At 51.7% G+C, this 21538-nt stretch overlaps 2 protein-coding genes and 1 long non-coding RNA gene across 12 annotated transcripts in view; 1 reads left to right on the plus strand and 2 right to left on the minus strand.

The window, feature by feature from the left end:
* Window positions 1-837: 837 nt before the first annotated feature.
* LOC124417339 lies at window positions 838-8887 on the plus strand. 2 transcript variants are annotated; one of them, XR_006931925.1, is made up of 4 exons: window positions 838-2611; window positions 3347-3630; window positions 4189-4326; window positions 5049-8887. It is a non-coding gene; the product is annotated as an uncharacterized LOC124417339 (long non-coding RNA). The 2 variants fall into 2 exon arrangements; XR_006931926.1 differs by lacking the exon at window positions 4189-4326.
* A 271-nt stretch (window positions 8888-9158) lies between these two features.
* Window positions 9159-14102, minus strand: TNFRSF6B (TNF receptor superfamily member 6b). Of its 3 annotated transcripts, none has more exons than XM_417434.8 (5): window positions 13934-14102; window positions 13319-13446; window positions 12479-12857; window positions 11000-11197; window positions 9159-10006 (listed from the first exon to the last, which is right to left on the minus strand). In XM_417434.8, exons 2-5 carry the CDS (start codon window positions 13358-13360, stop codon window positions 9732-9734), a joined length of 894 nt encoding a protein of 297 aa, XP_417434.3. In that variant the 5' UTR covers window positions 13361-13446; window positions 13934-14102; the 3' UTR covers window positions 9159-9731. The 3 variants fall into 3 exon arrangements, with proteins under 3 accessions (XP_417434.3, XP_004947191.2, XP_046758992.1); XM_004947134.5 differs by having other exon boundaries at window positions 13702-14027; XM_046903036.1 differs by lacking the exon at window positions 13934-14102 and adding an exon at window positions 13573-13714.
* Window positions 14103-17586: 3484 nt separating this feature from the next.
* The window catches only part of RTEL1 (regulator of telomere elongation helicase 1), a 36856-nt gene continuing 32904 nt past the window's right edge, over window positions 17587-21538 (minus strand). For all 7 annotated transcript variants that reach the window (XM_040650967.2, XM_015296601.4, XM_040650966.2 and 4 more), the window contains one exon: window positions 17587-18515. In XM_040650967.2, the coding sequence (XP_040506901.1) occupies window positions 18487-18515 (29 nt within the window). In that variant the 3' untranslated portion in view covers window positions 17587-18486. The remainder of the gene's footprint in view (window positions 18516-21538) is intronic.

Raw genomic sequence — 21538 nt, forward strand, 5'->3', positions numbered from 1 at the left:
TAAAGTGAAATATCAGTTTAATTGGATACCAGGGGTTTTCCAAGCTTTACTCATACCTTTCTCAGACCTCTTTCTCACCATAGGAGACCAGAGAGGAAAAACAGTTTTGAGCTTGAGGAAACAGCTGTTCTCATAAGTGTCTAGACACCAAGAATGTTTTGTGGCATATACCAAAACAAACATTTTGACTTCAGAATACGAAGTTCTCATGCTTGGGAGTATTTTTTTGCTTGGGAAGATGCATCAGCTGTGGTCCAAAAGTAGGAGCATGCTGTGATGTCTACAGAAGTCAGGGAGGGTTTCTCTGAAACTGGCACTGGAAGTTTCTATATCATTCTGAGTTAGCTTCTAGCACAGCCACAGCAGGTACTGGACGGGGCGGGCAGATACAGCTGCTTGGCATCCTAGGTGTGTTTTAGAACAAGCTTAGCAGTCAGATTTTTCCAGCGTGACCAAATGTACCTACCTGGTACTGTCACAAGACTTCTGAGTGTAGCCCAGTAAGCAAACACAGTCACAGTAATTCTAGAACTGCTTTGGTGTGTCCTCTGTGCTGTAGCATGACTGCAATGAAGGAATTCAGCTGGATCAGCTGACAGGTGCAAGATAAAAATCTTGCTGTGCAAGCATGACCCACACTTGTATCTCACCGATGGTGTACAGTGTACAGCTACTTTGTGTGAAGCACAAAGAGAGCGGAGTGCTGCTAAGTCAGCTGGGGTTTTTGATTGTGTTTGCTTTATGTGATCATAAATGGGTGCACCAGGATGACTTACTTCTTCAGGTGATTTTTATTTCAGCCTCAGTCTTAGTAAACAGGTTTATACTGCTAATGATGCTTCAGGACAGACCCATGGAATAGGATGGAGTGGGTATGGAAGAAGCATTCTCAGAAGGGATGGTACATAACACATAAGGACCACTACAGAAATCCCCTTGGCACAGTCAGAGGTGCTGTGCTGGTAGCAGCTCTGTGTCCACAGTGGTTTCATCCATTGTTCACCATATCTTAGACTCGTGCTTTGAGTCCTTACAGTAAGCACAGGCTAATGTTTAAAATGCTTTTGCATTCCAAGTGAGTCCCTGGAAGGCCTTCAGGGAAAGGAAAGACGTTTCTAAGCAGATAATTGTAAGCAGCTTTTCAGATTTTGGATACCTTTGAGGTGGGCCTGCTTTGCCTCTGCTCATTCACAGCAGTTTATTTCTCCAAACAGTTGCTTTCTATTCCAAAACAAATTCATCTCAGTAACCGCTTTTTCCTTTGATGTGCTTCACACTGAGATACAACTGAATGGCTGGGGACAGTGGTAGGTATTCTACTTGCCTTGTTTGAACATTAACAGGAGATGAATTTTCTCTCATCCCTCTGGAATTTCCCTACTGGGCAAACAGTTATGAGCTGTTAGCAACAGGAGACAACAGCACTGCTTAAGAATAATACCCAAAAAAGCACTTGTAATGCTTTTGAACTCTCTGCTCGTTGTAGTGCAACCTGCATAGTGACAACTTCATGTTCACTTGGATCTGGTGGAAGGTGTGGAATAACTGAGCTACAGCTCTTCTGGCTGCCTTTAGTCTTTCCTTCCCTACCGTCTCCTCCTCCTGTACTGCTGGCACATCCTTTGCACAACGTCTAACGCATCCATCTGTTCAGCTGAGGTAAGGATCTGCCTTTACACACGCAGATAGGAATCTCAAACCAAAGGACGCGTTCTGTGAGCCTGGAGCTTTGCTTCTCTTCAGCAGCGATGTTTCCACTGAACATGAGACGGTTTGGTTAGTCATGATTTCCAGAAGTGCTCATGAATAACTATGAGGTACCATTGTGGGTTTGGAAAATAAACATTTACAACAGTCCTCCGCTAAGAAGCTGGATCAGAGTCCTTCCAAGGTTTGGAATTGATTGAGGTAATCTCATTTGCTGAAGCAGTATCGTGGAACTTGTCTGCTAGCGAGAGAACCAGTTTGAAGAGGGAGCTTCCAAAGAGAACTGCTAAGAAGGGCAAAGAGGGGTGCTGGCACTGGTCTTCGCCATCATCCCTTCAAGTCATGGGTTACAGGAACCATCTGATTGATGCGGGTGCTGTCTGATGGGCGGCCGCACTGCGGTGTCCACACAGCAGGTTTGCCTCTGCGTGCAGCAGTGCTCCTCATCCTTCCTAAAGGAAGCACAACAGTTTGCCTTCAGTCTTCTTAGAGGCTGAAAGAAGTGACTTCAAGTGTCTGTCTACAGGTTTTCTGAAAGCAAGCTGGGCAAGCAACAAGCAAGAGAGCAGGTTGAGCTGACCCTGCCAGGTCCAACGTGGGCTGAATGCCCTCTCAAAATCCCTTTTGGAAAAGCTTTGCATTAACATTTGGCTCAAATCTGCCTGCAGGGAGATAAGAAGCATTGGAGAGCACTTGTCAGGACAAAGAATGCCAGAGAAACCAGGGCAGGTGCTTTTTGACAGTGGAATTTTGTAATTAGCTTGCTTGAAGTTGGAAATCCCACACAAAACCTCTCCAGTGTGTAACGCAGCCGTTGTTTGGTGTGCTGGACATCAGACTTTGCATGCAGTTTTGTTTCTTACGCTTCTGAAATCCCTCAAAGAACCGTCGTACCGTTCTTCTGGTAAGTCCAGCTTCTGTGATAACCACTGGGGGCTTTCCATTCGTTTCTCTGGGCATGTTTTGGCTCTTTGTATCTAAAACCAGTTCCCAAGAACACAGCCCCAGCCGGTTGCTTTCAAGCAACTTTATCTGCACAGCTTACATCTGATCACAGGAATCTTCAGCTATGCTACCCATTACCTCATAAGGGAATGCTGGTTGTACTTTCTGATGAGAGGAGCATGATGCTGACAGCAGCCTGGGCCTGATGTAGGAGAATAGCAGGGCTGGGGCAGCACAGCATGCAGTGTCACTGGGGAAAAAATGAGCCCATTCCTGACGTCAGGTTCTAATCAAGCAGAACAAGGAGGACAAAGCCCTGCCATGACTAACAGCTCGGCTGAGCAATTCTGTCTGACATTTATTTTTAAACACAACATCACTTTCTGTAGTTCGGGGGGAACCTCCTCATTCCCACTTTCCTTAAAGCTGAAGGCTGCTGGTTTTAGACCGACACCGCATTGTCCACATCCTTTTTCCAAGGACAGTGCAAACTGCTGCCTTTGAGCAGTGTCTCCCACATGCTGCCACAGGGTGCCGAGAAGCAGTAGTGGCCACGAGGCAGCAGATAAAATTGGTTAAGAACTCAGAGGACGAAAGATCCCTTCCATGAAACAAAGCCACTGCCGGAAGAATACGGGGGAAGCGTACTCACACCCTGCTCGTGAGTAATGCCTCCTTCTGTGCCTATCTGTAGGTGGCAGTGTCTCTGCGAAGCCATCCACAGACATTGCCCTTCTTCCATCCAGTCCTCTGCTACCTGTGCAGCTGTGATGGGAGCGAGCGTTGCACCGTGGATTCCATTGCTTAAGCCCTTGTTCCTCACAGACAGAACTGCTTTCTATCTGATCTTCTTCAGGCACAAGCAGGCAGCAAGGTGGGCGTTGCACTGCTCTGCCAGGGCGCAGAGGTGGTTGCCAGCTCCAACAAGCACAAAAGCACGTGGTGAAAGCTTCATCCTTTGAACTACGCGTCCTTCAGGTGGGTGCCAGGCTCAGTGTTCTGTAGAATGCTGTAGAATGTCCATCGCAGAATGGTTTGGGTTGGAAGGGACCTTAAAGGCCATTTGCTTCCCAGCCCTGCCATGAGCAGGGATGTCTCCCACAGACCAAATTCCCAAAGCCCCATCCAACCCAACCTTGAGCACCTCCTGGGTAGGGCACCCACTGCTTCTTTGGGAAGCCCCTGCACCTCCCCACTTTTAGCTTAAAGCTCTTCCCTCTGCTCCTATCACCTCCCTCACTGCTAGCATCCCCCCACAGCTTCCCTATAGCCCCTCTTATGTACTGGGAGGCCACAGGGAGGTCTCCCCAGACCCTCCTCCAGGCAGTACAGCCCCCGATCTCAGCCTGCCTCCACAGGAGAGGTGCTCCAGCCCTCTGCTCATCCTCACAGCCCTCCTTTTGTGAGCAGGCACTAATTCAAATCCATTCCACTGCGGCCTGTAGGGATCTTTGTTTCATATATAACCATAAGCTCTGCTCTGAGGACAAACCAAACTCACTGTAAACTTAATTGGATCTTGTTTTCCCGAAACAGAAACCTGTAGAGTTTGTGTTCCAGTTCAGTTCCCAGCCAAGAGCTGCTGTGCAGGCTCAGAAAGCAAACAGCCTGGCTCCAGCCCTTCTGCAGCCCTCCTTAAGCAGCATATTTTTGAGTCACACTCAATGCAGCGGGGTGAGTTCCATAGGGCTGTGAGGAGCTCTTTGTTCCCAGGAATAAGTGTTACAAAGAGCACTTCCTCCCTGCCCCTATAAGCAGTAACATTCAAACGAGTGCCTTTCACCCTGAGATTTTTCAGGGTGTGTATACTGACCAAATCCCCCCACCCACCCAGGTGTGCTTTTGTAGCTGGGGAGCAGACACCAAATGAGGCTCCTCTTCAGATCTTCTCTTTGAGGCTGTGTTTAATCCCCACGCTTCTTAAACACCACAGCTCAGCTGCAAAGCCTTTGCACTGCAGCTGGAAGCAGAGGGAGCAGCAATCACCTGTGCAGGGGAAGGGAAGGGAAGGGAGCTGCCCCCAGGCAGCCTCACCCTCTGCAAGGACTGGGCTCTGCAATGGACCCAGACCCACACTGCCAGCACGGTGGGAGTTCTGGCAGCTCATCTCTGTGCCCCCAGCAGAGGCAGAATCACGAGGCATTGTGTGCCACATGCTGTGCAAGACCTAATAGGTGCCTCGTGAGTACAACTGCTGTACCAAAGGGCACGGGGTGGCTGTAAACCAGAGGTGCTGAATCACTGGCCTGGTTGTTTCTGCATGATGTCATTATCGGCACCTAACAGACGAAACTGGGGGGGAAAGAATTTGCTTTTTATCTTGCCAGATCTGATTTCTCCTTTGAGGCTCAGCCACAGAGTGAGGAATGCACGCTTCTTATCTCTGTGTTTCCCAGCTAAGTATTCCTTGTGCTGCTTCTGGGAAGGCCGAGCGAAGTCCGATAACTCACCTACCAAGTTCCAGCGACGGGGAAGGAAGTACAGAGAATCAAATAGAAACCAGCATCAGGAAATCTGCACGTGAGACCGCTGCCATCCCTCCGGCCCTCCATCTGCTCCCTCGCACCGCAGAGCTGAGGATGCCCTTCAGCCCACGTGGCCGAGCGCCGCAGCCCCCCAGCACGCATCCCTGCTGACCTCATGTGCTTGGGAAGTCATAATTTCCTCCTACTTCCAGAGAAAAATGACCAAACCTCCCCTGCTCTACATTCTCTGGGTTGCAGCTAAGTCACGGCACAGCTGTGCTACATCTGGGAGAGCATCAGCCAGCTGAGGATCAGGGCTGGCACACAGCGCCCAGCAATGAGTGATGCTGCGATGACTTCTAACGTTGCTCAGCCATTTTGGGGCAGTAGGCTGTGTGAGTCTGCGCTGTGTAAGACAGAAAATGAAAACGTTTCTAAAGGCTAAGCAAATAATTGCTGTGGGAAGACCCTGTTTTGGGATGATGAATGTATGAAGTGCGCTGTAGTCAACAGTGAGAGTGCTCTGTGATTGGAGCTGCAGCCCTTCCAAGCTGCTTGACCTTGTTTCCCAGAAAGCTGTTGTAAGCTAAAAAGGCATCAAAGTTTACCAACATAGTCAGTATTTTGTCAAGCTGGCAAGCTCAGCAGAACCAAATGATGGCTGAACACATGAAGAAATCTGCTGCAGACGTGACCCAGTTTGCTGGACAAATTCCTCTCAGTGACCTCTTAAGCTTCTCAGAGCAAAAGCAAACTTGTCTATAAAGGACAACTGTCCTGCCAACACCCACTCCAATACTTGCAAACAAGTTGGTGAATCACACAGAGGTGGTTGGAGGATAGTCACCTGTTCTGGCTGTGCTGCCAGCTGACGTGCAGTAATTTCCTTTTCTGAAATGTGCTTCCTGCAGAGATCCACAAACATCTTCAAAGTGTGGAGCCTGGAAATCTCATCACATTTTCCAGTGGGGAAAGATGGGACCTTTGGGCAGCCGGGTGGACAGAGAGGTACAGGGTGAGCAGCTTCCTGCACATCCCCTGAAAGCAATGGGAGGTTGAGGCCCCATTGCTCACCCCGGTGCCCCTGAAACGAGCGCAGGCTGCTTTGCACAGCACCCCTCAGCTGCTGCTGCTCTTGCACACGGCTGACTTCCTCCAACTCACTTCTTCCCTGGCACCGGCCCTGCAGCACCTGCACGGCTCCAACCCACTGCTGGGCACCGCTCTGCGGAGATAACCACGTGCAGCAGCGAGGGACGAGTCTCAGCAGGGAGAGCGTGGGCACAGCGGGGGATTGCAGGCAGAAATAAAAAAACCCTACAATCAAATAAAGCCCGTGCTTTAAAGGAGATAAGATCAGAGCCTCTGCGGAATGGCGACGGGCGGATTGGAACAAGCTCGGTGTGCGTTCGCCTTATCCCGCGTTCTCTCCCCCGGGCTCAGCGTCGCTCCCAGGGCTGAGCGCAGGAGGACGCCGCTCCATCGCAGCGCTGCCGACGCGGGGATGCCTGCAGGCCAAGGGGAGACTTTGACATCTGATCCGGTCGTGACCCCACGGCTGGGGCCGATTGCGTTCCAAAGCCGCACCAGTCACGTTCCCACCGCACACCTCCAAAACCCCCCCCGGGTGCCTTCCAGCGCCTCCTGCCCTCCCTGCTGACACCGACACGTGAAGCGGCGCCGCGTGACCTCACCGTACAAACTCGTACCGGCTCCTTCAACCCCCGTTCGTCATTCACCCATCCCCATCCCAACCCCTGCGGGGCACCGCGCTGCTTTGGGCGCATCGCAGCAGGACGTGTCCCAACCCCTCCTGCCGCCGGAGCCGGGATTTGGGAGCTCCGGCCGTGAGTCAGCGCCGCACCTGAGACACCGACTCATCCCGTGCGGGACACGCAGCTGTGCATCAACTGCTTCAATGAACTCCGGGGTATTTCTTTTCTTCTTCCTGTTTTAAGTACGTACGCGCGTCGGGTGATAGGGAAGACCGGCGTGAGATTGGAGTTTCTGTGCGGAGCTCGCAGCCTTAGGGGAAATTGGCTTCTGTGCACAAAGCGTCTGAGTCAGCCCTGGGGAAGAACTGCATCCACACGTAACGTGACTGCGTTCTGCCCTCCGGTGCAGCTTATAACGAAAAGTATCGTTTAAATTACCGGGAAGAAATCAGTGCTGCCAACTGCTGGAAACCTCAGTGAAACCCCATGGGGGGGGTTTATCCTCTCAGTTGCTTCACCCTCACAAGTGGTGGTATTACAGTGTGAGCAGCCCCACGAGCTGCAGTGTTACTTTGGCACCACGGGACTGGTGTGGGATCTCACAGCAGAGCCCCGTTTCCCAGAACCCAACCAGCATCCACCTGCTGGCACGTTTGCATGCTGCTCTAAAGGTCAGCACTAACCAGAAAGATCCCCTGCCACGCTATCTGAGAGCCTGCACCAAGGAGAAGCTTCACCATGCAGAAATCCCCACTGGAGCAGCACAAACCCTGCAGGCAGGGCTGGCATTTATCACAGCCACGAAACGGCCCCAGTGCCCAGAATGTCACCTGCCTGCAAACCACACTAAGGGCCGCAGCTCCCTCGCACACCAGGCTGGCACTGATGGCCGCTCCTTAACCAGCCCTGCATCACAGCAGCGGGGCAATGTCAGCTCCAAGTGGCATCTGACACAGGCTGAGTTATCCCATTGTCTCAGCATCCTCACCCAGGCCAGCTGGCTGAGATCTGCAGCTCTGGGGCAGCAGAGAAGGATCTGAGCTGGCACTGGGAGTCCCAGCAGCAGAGCACCACGCTGTGGGGCAGCACATGCATCTGTTCTGCATCGCACGCGGTGTCTGCAAGGCTCCTCAGCTCTCACAGACCTCGAGGGTGGGAGCAAAGCTCTGCTCTGCTGGATGGGACAAAGATCTGCATGGCCTAAGAACAGCCTAAAACAAAAAACAAAAAAACAAAAAAACAAAAAAAAACCCAACAGTACAACCTGGAAAAACCCAAACAGCACCAACATCCAGCTGCAGGAAGCGTTCCTGGGCTCTCCTCCAACTCAGTTGTTCTGGGTGAGACAGAACGTACCGCACAGCCCACGTGCATCACTGACCCTGCTCCTGCACTGCTCTCCACATGGAGCTGAGGGCAGCAGGGCTGAGCATGGACACATCTGGCTGAACACCAACGCAGTTGGCCCTGTGCTCAGCCTTAACCACTGCCTGGGCAGACCCGGACTCTGTGAACCCCACATTTTGTCTTATGGGCAGAAAAAGCAACACAGGGCATCCCGACACCCCAGGTGGGAGGCAGCCATGCAGCAATGGGCTCACATCCCTGAAAGGTCTTTGTTCACAAAAAACATGCCCAGAAGAAGCCCCTCTCTCTCTAGAGGAACCACCCAGCCAGACCAGCAACCAACTCTAATCATAGCATCACTTAGGCTGGAAGAGACCCTACGAGGCCATCAAGCCCAACTGATCCACGCTGGTGCATGGGAGCAGAGCAGGAGCTGCCCCTCACCATGTGTTTCACTGTGCTCTGAACAACTCACTGGGGGAAAACAACCCATGTCAAAGCCCAGGCTCTTCCCAGAAACAACTCAGCAAAAAGAGCCCTAAAAAAGCCAAACTCATTCAAGATGGAAGAGAAGAACATTGTGTCAGCCCTGCCCCGGATGCACAGTGCCCAGCTGGGGCACCCTGGTGACTTCCACAAGCGACTGTAAAAAGCCCTGAGGGAAGTGAGGCAGTGATGGGCAGTGGTGGCTGATGGCAGCGTGGGGGCAGAGCCAGCAGTGACACAGCTGAGCTACGGGACGTGCTTGAACAGTCATTTTGTGTGCAAGGCTGCTTTGCATGCAGTGCCATTTGGTGTGTACGGCTGCTTTGCATGCAGTGCTGGTTTGTGTGCACAGTTCCCTTTTGTCGTCGTGCTCCCATGAGATGAGGCACATGCAAACTGGGTGTAAGGGTAAGCGGTGCCTGGAGAAGGGCAGGGAGGGACCCCCAGCTCCACCTCCCCCAGGTGGGATCAGGAAAGGACAGCGGTGACAGAATCATGTAACAAAATAACCTCTTGGGTTTCTTTCTTTAGAAAACGTATCTCACATGGTATAAAATCAGGTAGCTCAAAAATGAATTGAAAGCCAGCAGGACCTCAGACTTTAAGGACATGTTCCCCCCAGCCTGCCTCAGGCAGCCCACTCCTTTCTCATCAGTGTGCCAAGAGCAAATGAACCCCAACACCCCATCACCACTGAGGTTGGAAGAGACCTCCAAGACCATCCAGTCCAACTGTTGACCCATCACCACCCATGCCCGCCAAACCACGGCCCCAAGGGCCATCAATCCAACTACACGGTGACAGCCCAAACCCAAACTCACACAGCACAGCACTAAGCCAGGCTCAGGCCTGCATGGAGGAGGGGGCTGCTGGGGGCGTTTCTTTGCTGACGGATTGCAGATGCTCCTGGCACACTGGAGGAGCACCCAACACGCGGCACAACGCAGCACTCAACCACACTGCCTTTCCAGTTCATTCATGAAACATTAATAAATTAATGGAACCATGGTAAAAAAACAAACAAACAAACAACCCAACAACCCTAAGAGTCCATTCTGTGTTCTCACTACAAGAGGAAGCGCTCCCGTGCCTTCTTCTCTATGGAGGTCAGCTTGGTGGCCCGGAGCGCAGCCAGCAGCTCTGTGATGACGGCTGAGTTCTCCTGCTTGCGGTGTGTGAGCACAGTCCGCAGCTTCTCCTGCACCACGGCCTTGGTCTCCGGGTCCTGCTTCCTGGGCGTGCGCTCCAGGATCTGCTGCAGGCGCTTCAGCTTCCGCAGGGGGATGTTCTGGTACGCCACGAAGTCGATCAGGGCTTGCTCACAGTCCTCGTCCTGTGGAGCTGGGGGAGAAATGCACCCGGAGGTCACCACTGGGTGTGAGAAGAGCAGCACTACAAACATCAGAACCCCAGAATCCCCAACCCCAGTTGGGGTTGGAGGCACCTCTGGGTCCCTCTGGTCCACCCTGAGCCCAGAAAGGCCACTCGAGCTGAAGCCCAGCCCCACATCCAGGTGGGTTTGGAGACCTCCGAGGAGAAGACCCCACAAGCACCACGTGTGGCAGTAGGGGGGTAACTCTGAAGAGTTCCCTTCATCTCAAAAATAGCGAATATACCTTTCCCGTGCTCCTCCGTGCCATGAAGCTGAGAGGAAAAGCGATGGAATTGCATCCAGTATGCATACACACTGCTTTTCCTAAAGGTTCCTATTTTCCCATACACGTGGGGACAGGACCAGCCACAGATGTGCCCCAGATCGGAGCTTTGGGGTAGACCCCATGATGGCTCATTAAAGAGCTCCCAAAATTCCTTTAGTGCTGGAAAGGGAATGCATCACTGTGCATCAGATGTGCGAGAGCTCAAGGCCAGCACTATGCTATGCATGACCACAGTGACACACTGCACTCCATGCCTGTACCTTTCCATGCCCTCATTTTTGCCAGGCCAAAATCCACATCACACTGAGGCTGTGCTGACGTTTACATTCTTACTCCACTCAACGCACACAAAACGATGCGTGGGCTGCAATAAAAGCTCTAGGAAACACAGCAGCTCCTGTGCCACATAGCCAACACCTGGTTTTGTGGTGGCTGCTGCAGCCTTTGCCGACATGCTGGCATCCCCATCAGCAAAAGCCCCACTGGAAGCACAGCTGGCCCACACCTGGTTGCTGTGCTTGTTTAAAATCTGACCCCAGGCAGGGAGGAAGGGAGGGGAAGCACTTCTTGTGCCCTGCGGCCCCAGCATGGATCGCTCTGTGCTGTTACCACCTGCCCGACCTGGTTTCATGCTTACACCAGGATGCTGGCTCTCACCACGTGGCTCAGTTCTCACCTGGTTCCCGCGTGCTGTTGCTCCCACTCATCCTGCAGGAGGTGCACAGGGTGTCGTGGTATTGGTTTCCTGGCACGTTGGTCTCCTTCCCCAGCTGTGTGCAGTTCTGGTGCGCCCGGCACGGCTCAGTGCTGGAGCTGGAGGAGGAGAAGGAGCCCCGCGGGCAGGCACGGCACTGCGTGTTCTCAGAGGGGGAACCTGGAGGGGAACGTGGGATATTAGACATCATCCCCACCCGTGTGCTGGGTGAGGAGCTGCAGTGGGGTGGCAGCACCCATAAGCAGGCATCCAGCAGCAGCGCACAGCCACGCCACCAACAACCCCTTCCTAAACAGCCGTGGGTCTCCAGACATAAGGGGGGGATGCCATCCACTAAAGGGGCACCCTGTGGGGCAGCAGAATTGGCTGTGAGCAGCAAGGAGCAGCTGCCAAGGAATCCTCAGATCCCAGCACAAGCGGAGGCTCCCAGCTAAGCGAAAGTAAAAGTGGCTGAGGATGCAAAGGCTCAGCTCAGCTCAGCACTGCCCTTCCTGCAGAGCCCGGAGCTCTCCCAGCTCCATGCAGAGGACGCTGCTGGTAAGCAGCTCAATGGAAATCGTGGCAGTATCACTTCTCCAGCGCCCCACGTGGCTCCTCAGACTGACAGCTCACTCTCTGGATAAATCAGCGTGCGAATCAATGGAGCTCCCTGCGTTTTTTGGACACCCAGCTCACCTTATGCTGAATCGCTGCATTTTGTAACGCTCCCATAGAAACACTGAGCCACTGAACTCAACCTTAAGCACCACCTGAGGACAACAAACATTCCCCATCTTGCCCTGAGCCCGCAGCCCTCCCATGACGCACGCTGAGGGATTCCCAAAGCACCCTCTGAGCACAAAGCAGGAGGTGTGGATGCTGCCCGTGCTGCTGTGTTGTATCACCTGTGCTTTCCTAACAGAGAGCTCAGTGACTCAGCAGGCAATGAGAGGGAAGCACGCACCTGTTGTAAGCTAACAGTATTTTTAGAAAGTACAGAGCCAAGCAAATAGGCAATGAAAGGATCAGATACGATTCAGGAAACGATGGAAAAAAATAACTCCCTAAAACCTATCATGACTCAAAGAAGACTCAGACTCACAAATCTCCCCTAGAAGGAACCACAGCGAGACTGACGTTACCGTTTTGGAACCTCTCCCAGTTATCTATTTCATGTTTCAGATGGAGCCCATCCAAATTACTCAACAAACCCTACAAAACCAAGCCCCAGAGCTACGCACGCTCACCAGCCCTGCCCTTTACACCAGCAGCATTCACATCTCCATCCCTTTGGCCACCCGCCTGCAAGGACAGCGAGCCAACAGCAGCCACAGCTTGTTGGAACTCGGCAACCTTCAAGGCCCCTTCCAACCAAAGCCATTCTATGGCTCAGCAGATGGGAACCCTCCCCCGCCCCCCCAATTGGGCTGAGCAGCTTTGGGCAATGCCAGAACTACGCACCCAACTTCACGACGCCGGAGCCCGGCGGGCACTCGGAGTGCTGCACACAGAACTCCATCTCTGCATGGAAGCCCTCCTGGCACTGACACGCTCTGTTGTGGGTGGCGTTGCACTGCTGCACCTCCACCTGCCGCTCCCCGCAGATGACGTTGCAGTAGAGGCACTTCTCCAGGTAGTTCCAGTAGTGCGTGTAGTGCAGGTCGGGGCAGGGCGCGCACACCGTCGGCCTTTCCTTGGTGCAGTGCTGTGCCACGAACGTCCCCGGCGGGCACTGCTGGCAGGTGACCCTCTCCTTGGTCCCAGCGTCTCTCCACTGGTACGTGGGTGGGGAGCTGCAGCCCAGCTCTGCCAGCAGCAGGAGGAGAGGAGCGAACGCCCGCTGTAGGGAAGCAAACCACCGTCAGCTCTCACGGGGGGAAGAGCAACGAGCTCGGCTGCTGCGCTGCGTTGCTGCTCCCATTCATCGCCGCTGATGCAAGGAGTCGCTCTCCTGTCTGAAGCTCCCTCGATTGCTCTCAGCCCCACTGCAGCCCCCTCTGCCCGCACTCACCATACGGGGTGGGGGGCACAGGTTCCATCCCAACAGCCCGCAGCCCCCACTGCCGGCAGCACAGCGCGGATCTGCTTCAGAGCGCGGGAGGTTCCCCGCTGTCGGGGTGAGGCAGCGGCAGAGCAGCAGGAGAGCACTTTCCCAAACGAGCAAAGCGCGCTCCGTAGGAACGCGACGTTCCCCCTCCCCGGGTGCCGGGCACGGGGCTGAGGACCCCAGAACTTTCTTTCTTTCTTCCCCCGCCTTCCCCCCACCAAACCACCACCGACCCCCGGACGGTGGGGACCCACCTTGGGCGGCCGCCGCACGGTCGGGTCGGGACAGAACAGCATCGCCGCGGGACTGCGAAGCGCGGCGGTGTCGGTGGGGACTCCGGGGGGGGCGACGGATCCTCGCAGCGGCGGCAGCGCCCGCTCGGCTTTAAAGAGATGCAGAGAGGGGTGAGGTTGCTACTGCGCTCTCTGCTCCCCCGCACACAGCACGGGGGCGGTGAGGCAGGGCAGGGTCTGCCGGTTGTCCTCGGATGTCCCCGTCCCGCTCTTACCACCACGCACAGCCCCTTTATAGCCCTAAGAGGGAAAGACCCCTCTTGCGCAACGGCCCTCCCGCCCCGCTGTCCCGCCGCAGCCCCGCACCCCCCCGGCCCCGCTCCGCTGTAGCGCGGTGCAGTTACCTGTCCTCAGCACAGCGGCAGGTGGAGGCTGCGCGTTATATAAGAACATGCGGCGCTGAGTCCGGGCTTGCGGGGGAACGGCAGGGAATTCCCCCGGGGACGGCCTCGCTGTAAGTGCTCACAGCTTCCCGAGAACAGCCCCCAACGCTCCCCGTCCCGCAGCCCCGAGGGGGATTCGGTGCCGCGCTCGGCTCATAACCGTGCTCTTAGTTGGACGCGGAGCCGGACTCACCGTGGTCGGGCAGGGCATCCCCGCAGAGGCTCCCAGCTTCAGCCTCCTCCTTTCCGAGCACTGCAGCTCCGGCCCCGCTCCAGCCGTGACGCCGAACCCCGCGGCTCGGTGGGCGCAGCACTCAGCACCAGACAGCAGATGCTCTGCTGGCAGTCCCGGAGCCGAGGATGAGTGCAAACCCAGTGCTGCAGCAGTGCTGCTCCGCAGAGCCGCCCGTGAGCGCATTCAGCATCACCGCTGTCATTGCTTAGATGTACTTTGTCCTGCCCTACTCGGGCTCCCTCTGAAGCCGAGTCCAAGGACACCTCCACGGTGTGCTCAAAGTGCTAACAGCGAAGGTGAGCTCCGGGCAGCTCGTAGCCATCCTGAGCTCAGCCCTACCTTGTTCCTCCCTGCCCTGCAGGGGATATCTATAACACAGCTGCAAGGGACTAAGAGCAGCTGGGGAGCAAAAGGTGAGCCCATCACCTGGGCATTCAGCTTTCCAACCAAGTGAGGTTAATACATCACCGTAGGATCCCATCCCAGCACAGAGGGCACCCATCTGGGAAAGCACTGCACCCACCTCCCCCCGGGCCTTCTGCAGGGCTAACGCCCTTTGGTGGCTTCGCACATGGGGGGCAGCACCTCTTAATGCCCAGAGTTTCCAAATACTTCGTTTACAGACAGTAACGTATGCTGCATCCAGATCAGGTGCATGCATAGGGAGAGGGGGCACAGACTCGTGCCCCATAGCAGCCTCTGCCCCAGCAGCCCCACAGGAGAAAGCAGCGTTGGATACCCATGGATGCTCTCCAAAGAGACACTCAGCAGCAGCCAAACCTGTATCATAAACACTGCGCTCCAAAAAACAAATGTGAAGTTGCTGTTAACATAAAGGTGAGTCACAGTGCAGGGGGTCAGAGGATGTGGAGGTTTTGCTCAGCCAAATGAGTTTGCAAATGATTACAGAGAATTACCCACACGGAGCACTCACCTTCTGCAACACCGGAATTAATGCTTGGCAGAAGGGCACCAAACTGCCCCAACTCACCACTGGGTCACTGCATCTGTGCTCCTTTCCGGGTGGTGAATCTCATTGGATCCATTCCTAAGGAACATTTCCAAAGTCCTCAAACCAAACCACCGCTTCACCACCCAGGAAAAGCAGCACATCCCAAAGTCCTGCAGGACCCCAAGGCTCCTTCCAGCAGCACCAGTCCCACCCAAGAGCCACGTCCTTGTGGGTGGGACGCAGAGCAGTGACTGAGCAGCTCGTGCTGAGTGCCAGGGCTGGGACACACTGCCCCGGAGCTGCGGTCCATGCAGAGCCCCTTTGCTGACACATCCCGACTTTTCCAAGAAGCTGTAACCGAAATCAGATCATCTTTCCTTTTGCAAACCCATGAGCTGTTGATGTGATGAAGGGTCACACCGCAGCATCTGGGAAGCCATGGTTACTCAAAGCCAGCTGAAGGGCGGTTTGTTCCCTGAGGCAGCTGCACACACCTCTCTGGATGGAGGAGCCCATATGACACTGAACTGTGTTGGGATGGTACACCTGGGAGCCCCCGTGCCCTGCTGGGGATGAGCGGTGCCATGGCTGCAGGAAGTGCCAGGGCACATCACACCGTCCTGCAGCACCACCAGGGCTCTCTGCTCTGATCTTAGAGCAAAAGCAGCCCAGATTAGTGCTCATAAAGCGGGGAACACCAATTCAGGAGGACTGAAATGGCTCCTCTGGGCAATGTCTTTCTGCCATGGGGACAAAAGCCAGTAAATTAAGCACCTCTAATCACCCTTTTTCCATCTGTTCTTTTACTTGACCAGGGCTCAGCGCTGCTGAAGGCAGCGGTTCCACTCACCCTGACCTCCTGACCTGAGCAGATGCTTCAGGGAACGAACATAGCCCCGCAGCCCCAGGGGGTCGGTTCCACTTTCCCATCATCTCACACTTTCGAGAGCTTCACGGTGCCCAGCAGCATTGCTTTTCCTAACCATTGCAAAATGAGGCATCTTGTTGCTATTCAGAGAGAAGTCTGTAAAGCAGAGAAAGCCCTTGCTAGCAGTAGTCACTTATCAATGCCCAAAGTAGTCACTTCACCTCTTTCCTGATAGGGCTGCTTTGTTTGGTCTCCTCTGAATTGTTTTATTTATGATGAAGAGGGTACGTGGGGAGAAATGTTCCAATGACACAGCAGAACTGAAGGCAGCTCTGCAGTCAGAGCAGCACAAGGCAGAGGCCCTGAGTTACACACTGAGTTGCCTCCTTTGTGATGTTTAACTCCTGTGTCACTTTGCTTCCCAAAACCCAACAGGAGTGTCCATTATAGGTTTTCCTTTACAGGAACAGTCAGTTCCTCTCACCAGATGTATCAACGTGAATGTTTCAGAAAACATTCTTATTTTCACTTTCTGGACTTCCTAAGCTGCGTTTTCTCTGCCTCTTCTCGTAAACCCAGCTCGTTCCAAGATGACCCAAGGTTGCTCTCATTTCTTGAGCACATATCCTGAAACAGTTCCTGGTGCCGCTGCCCTGCAGTGCTGGAGGCAGCCCCATGCTGGGGACCTATGGGCAGGGACCACAAGAAAGCAGCAACAAACCCAGGCTGACTCCAACCCAATGCAACCTACAAACAGCAGATCCATTGCTGGGAGCACAGATGCAGCTCAGAGTGTGTTGGTGTGGTCCTCCAAGCCCAGGCACAGACATTAAATCTTCACCAAGACGATTCAGCTGCTCAAACGCAAGAGAAAGAACACAGGACTCTCTTTGGAGGCACTGAAGTTTTAACACAGTCCCTCTGCCCCATCTCAGTAACACTGCAACATTCCCGGATAGAAACGGTCTCCAAAGCTAAACCAACCCCGGTGGTGTGGAAAGAAGAGCTGGAAATCTATTCTGGTTGTGGAAAGAAAGGTAATAAAAACTGCACCACGTTCTGATCAAGCACTTCACCAATGACCACACTGCTCACTCTCCCGTGCTGTGGTTTCCCTCCAGTGGCACCAGCAGCAAGCTGCAGCTCTCCCACAGGTCTTTGTAGAGCAAACAGGAACTGAACCATCACCAAATCGCTTCTCGCTGCTCCCAGCCTCACTCAGCTCCGGGGCTTCTTGCTTCCCACACTGAGAATCCAGAATGTGGTGATCCAGCTGTGCAGGTTGGGTTATTCCTTGAGGAGAAACCAGATGGCTTCAAAGCTGCAGAGCAACACATCAGTGCTGGGGGCTCTGCTTCACCAGAGAGTGTTGGGGTTTTTTGCTCCCATAATACAACAGCTATTGCTATACTTGTTGAAAAGAGTCCTTTTAAAGGACAAGAGTTTAACATTAGCACCTTCTTGACACCATCCCTCCAAATCTTCTTCTCTTCATTTTTACAATATATATATATGAATATAGAAACCCTGTGGGTTAACAAAGAAACAAGCAATGAAGTTATTACAGAATATATTCACCTACAAAATCCTGAAAACAAATAGAAGCGTCAACGTCACCACGAGAACCTCAAAAACCAATCAGCACGTGGAAAGAATGACAGGAATGAGCAAAAGATCATAACTGTTCAAATGTCAGAAGTCCCACAGCACAGAGCTCTCCATGTACTCCTGCCAGGCACTCCAGCTCTTGTTTCTATATCAGGTAAAAAGTAAAATTAAAGTAAGCCCAACCAATATATAAAAGTGTTTTTATTTATGGTTCAGTTAAGAGAAGTGACTGATGATGACTTAAAACTGATCTTATTTTTAAGTTAACCCCTTATTCCCACTACTTACAGAGAGTGAAAGTATTGAGGACTCTTTCTTTTACCCATTCCACTTCACTTATTTTACAGATCAAAATCAATTAGGTCCTTTTTCTTCTTGGAAGACAACCATCAAATAACACTGCCAGTGCTAGGCAGAATATAAAGCCTCCTTAGAAGCACGTTGCCAAAAATCCCAACACTGTGGAAGATATTGGCTCTGGGGTGCACAGCACTGTACAGCATCTCTGCTCACTGTCCAACCACTTGATTTTGTTTGAAGAAAAGTCCTTCTTTCGGTATCTTCTGCTATTGGAGACAACAGCTGCTGGTAAACACCAGCAGAACATGAACTGCTCCTTCCAAGAACACTGATTGGGTCCATAGGGCTGTGTCCAGCCTGCTCCACTCCAACACAGTACTGTTGTAGGGCTCTTCCAGGAATGGATATTACCTGAAGGGCCAAGCGACGACAGCCTCCTCCAGGATGCAGAATTAGGTCTAAGCCAATATAAAATTCACAGGCTAAAGTAAATAAGAAATTCACCGTCTTCGTTCCAACAGAGCACAATGCTGCTTTGCCTTCTGCCAGCAGTGAACACCCGACCTTTCAGACTTGGTTTACAGGAAGAAAACAGCACATTTTGGTGCACAGCATGTTCATCAGCATCAAGGATCAGAGATGTGTGGAAGAACCTTCCTCTGGCTTCCTATCAGCTTGGGGTCAGAACACAGGAGCCTATTTCTGCTGACATGAAGCACTTGCCCTTTCTGTCAGGGGCACCATCACCAGAAATAAGCTCGAACCAAGCGCTTCTTCTTCACATCACAGCAGCATTCCGGGCACTTCTTCATCTGTGAAAGCCAATGAAGAACACGTATAGATTATATATTAACTTTCTCTTCCAAGTTTGCAATGGTCTGATATGAAATATAACCAATGCTTGTCATTTCACTGTTCACAAGATACCATACCTACTATTTTTAGATGTGGTGTTACCATGCAATCACTGCTTTAATTGCTAGCAATGCACAGAGGAAAACAAAAAGGCTGCTCAGTGAAGTAGCAACAAGTTTTAGAGCAGTTGTCTGAGAATTACAGCTATGGCACACCTGGAAGAATAAGGAATGAGGAAACAGAACATGATTCAAGAACTTGCAAGAGCTGTTGTGAAGTACAGAGGTGCTTGCTGGCAGAGTGCTGTAAAGTCAGCGAGGAGTTCCGTGAACTTCCTCTGGCACAGACGAGAAGGAAGTGGGCACAGCAGGAGAGCAGTGACACATGTGGTCAGGACCAAGATTCCTCTAGAGGTACAGAGTGCATTTATTTCTTCACCTAACCACACACCTTTCCAGGCACCCAGCAGAAGATGGTACGTGACACACCTGTTTCTCAACCCAGGTTTCAGCACGCTTCTTGACTTACATTTAGAAAACCCTTGCCTATAACCTTCCCTCCAATGGAAGTTTGCTGTTGTAATACAAAGTATGGACCGTAAAGTAGGTTAGGGCATTGTATTTCGATCTTGAAATACAAAATACTATAAATGGAGGGGGAGAAGAAACTCATCTTACCTCCGTGTACACACTGCTTTGCCAAATAATCCCCCAAATTTTAAGTGTAACATATAATTGTGGAACTCTTATTCTCCCATAGTGCATCTAAATAGCCCAAAGGAGAATAAATTCCAGTTTCTCTGGAATACCTACAAGAGCATGAATGAATAAGGCATTTAAATATTGAAAAGCAGCAATGGATCTCTGCACAGTAAAACTAAAAAGCAAAGGCAGCATACATGTGTGCTCCACGCAATGCCTTCCCTCACACATTGGCAGCCTCCCACCTCATCCAGCACTTATCTCTCTAATGCTCACAAAGCTGCAGGGAATTGGTTGTTCCTCCAAGTTTCAGAAACATTCCAATATTATTCACGGACTCTCTCCAGCACAAAGCTATTCCAGCAACACAACAAATTGGAAAGGAACACAATTTGCAAACCTTAAGTCACTGAGTCTTTAATAAGGCTGTTAGTCACTTCCTCAAGTAAGACAGCATGCACTGAGCTGAATTTGAACTGAAGAAATATAGCGTGAGTAACTTGTCCTAGATGAGTCTTCAAATCCAATCTCATCAATGGCAACAAACCCCTGACACCATCTGATGAGAGCTCAGACAGCAGTAGTGCCATCGGGGGAGGGAAAATGCCCACACCATGAGCCAGAGCAGAGATTGCAATGGGGTGGAAGCATCAGGTGGTGGTTCCTCTGTGGTTGGTTAGGGGAACGTGGGATATTTGCAGACAGCATGTTTGCAAACCTGTGCTCTCCAGCAAGACATCCTTCCCTCTCTTCTACATGAAGAGCAAAGAGCACACTTTTGCCTGACCACCTGGAAAAGTCTTTCTGCATCAGTCCTAAAGTAACACCCAAAACATCAAAATATCTGACTTTTCAATAACACTGCTGTACTCTGAGAACCATTCATCACTAGAAGGATGTGTCACAACTAAAGAGAGACAGTGTCGAGACCGTACAGTTTCATGCTTTATACAGCAAAGACCACAGAACAACAAACACCCCTCAAGGACACAGCTAATGAGAAGATGCTTCTTACATCTGCTACGTCACAGCTTGTTGTTCAGAGAAAGGAAAAGATCCTTAGAAATACAGATTTTGATTTAAGTTGTTTACAGAGGAGACAAATGGATCAAACTATCAGTGCATGCAGAAAGACCAAAGCTCCAAAAGGTGCACTTCTGAAGGACAGGATGTCCATAGTGAGTTTTCTTGAGAACTTTGTATTTATCCCTCTTAAATAAGCAGGACATTGAAATGAACTACCAAGAAACAGGTCACAATGACAACAAAGAAAGGAGACAGTTCTTCACATAACATCTGACCAAGCTGTGGAAGTGCTTGCCATAGGACACAAGGGATAGAAGTTCACAGGAATTCCTGTCCTGCAAATGGTTTCAGCTTTGAGAAAGCTATTTGCAGGAATGTGCCACATTCACATATTCTCCTCTAGCCATATTGTTTTGGCTGCTGTCTGAGACAGGATGCTGGATTAGATGCACCTTTACTCTGACTCAGTATGTCTGCTATTATACTTCTATGATTTATTCATATTAATTCCCAGCCTAAAAGATGTGCAATCACTAAAGGGTGATTAAAGAAAGCTGAAGCTGAGCAAGTTCTGAGATTTATTTATGAGTTATCAAAATGCACACTAATACGAGGAATGACAAAAAAAACAGACCTCAGAATCACCAAATTCCCCCAAATGAACACCATAGTACAATGGTACAAATTGCTTCATATACCACAGCTCTAGTTAGGTGAATTCTTAAGCTGACATAACCATAATTACAAGCTATGTCTTACTGGCAACAGGAATGAGTTCTTCCCCAGGCGTGTACAAGGCAGATTTTTATGGGCTGAGACAATGCAACAATCTCCCTTCTTATTTCTAAGAATGGGATCATAAATGCTTGCCTAACCAAGAAATTCCCAGGGGGGTCTCATCCTATTCAACAGACAGCTCGAGTCTTCAGCAGCACAGATTATAGATGTATGCTAGTCATTCTTAGAATGACTCTCATCATAGAATGGCTTGAGTTGGAAAGGACCCTTAAAGGCCATCTGGCCCAACCCCCTGCAGCGTGCAGGGACACCCACAGCTCCATCAGTGCTCAGAGCCCCCCAGCCTGACCTGAGTGCCTGCAGGGATGGGGCACCCACCTCATCTCTGGGCAGCCTGTGCCACTGCTGCATTGCCCTTCTCATAAATAACTTTTTCCTTTTATCCAATCTAAACCTCCCTCTTTTAGTCTGAAACCATTTCCCCTTGTCCTTAGAGGGGAAAGCATCTGAAGGAA

Source organism: Gallus gallus, chromosome 20 (assembly GCF_016699485.2).
Source record: "Gallus gallus isolate bGalGal1 chromosome 20, bGalGal1.mat.broiler.GRCg7b, whole genome shotgun sequence".
Taxonomy (NCBI): Eukaryota; Metazoa; Chordata; class Aves; order Galliformes; family Phasianidae; genus Gallus; species Gallus gallus.

Excerpts from the sequence above, each read along its gene's own strand:
- TNFRSF6B (XM_004947134.5), bottom strand. The coding sequence starts at position 13,750 with ATGTTCTTATATAACGCGCAGCCTCCACCTGCCGCTGTGCTGAGGACA. Across the intron at positions 11,198-12,478 it reads CTCCGGCGTCGTGAAGTTGG|GTTCCCCCTCTGAGAACACG; the intron begins GTGCGTAGTTCT and ends GTTCCCCTCCAG. Across the intron at positions 10,007-10,999 it reads CAACAGCACGCGGGAACCAG|CTCCACAGGACGAGGACTGT; the intron begins GTGAGAACTGAG and ends TTTCTCCCCCAG.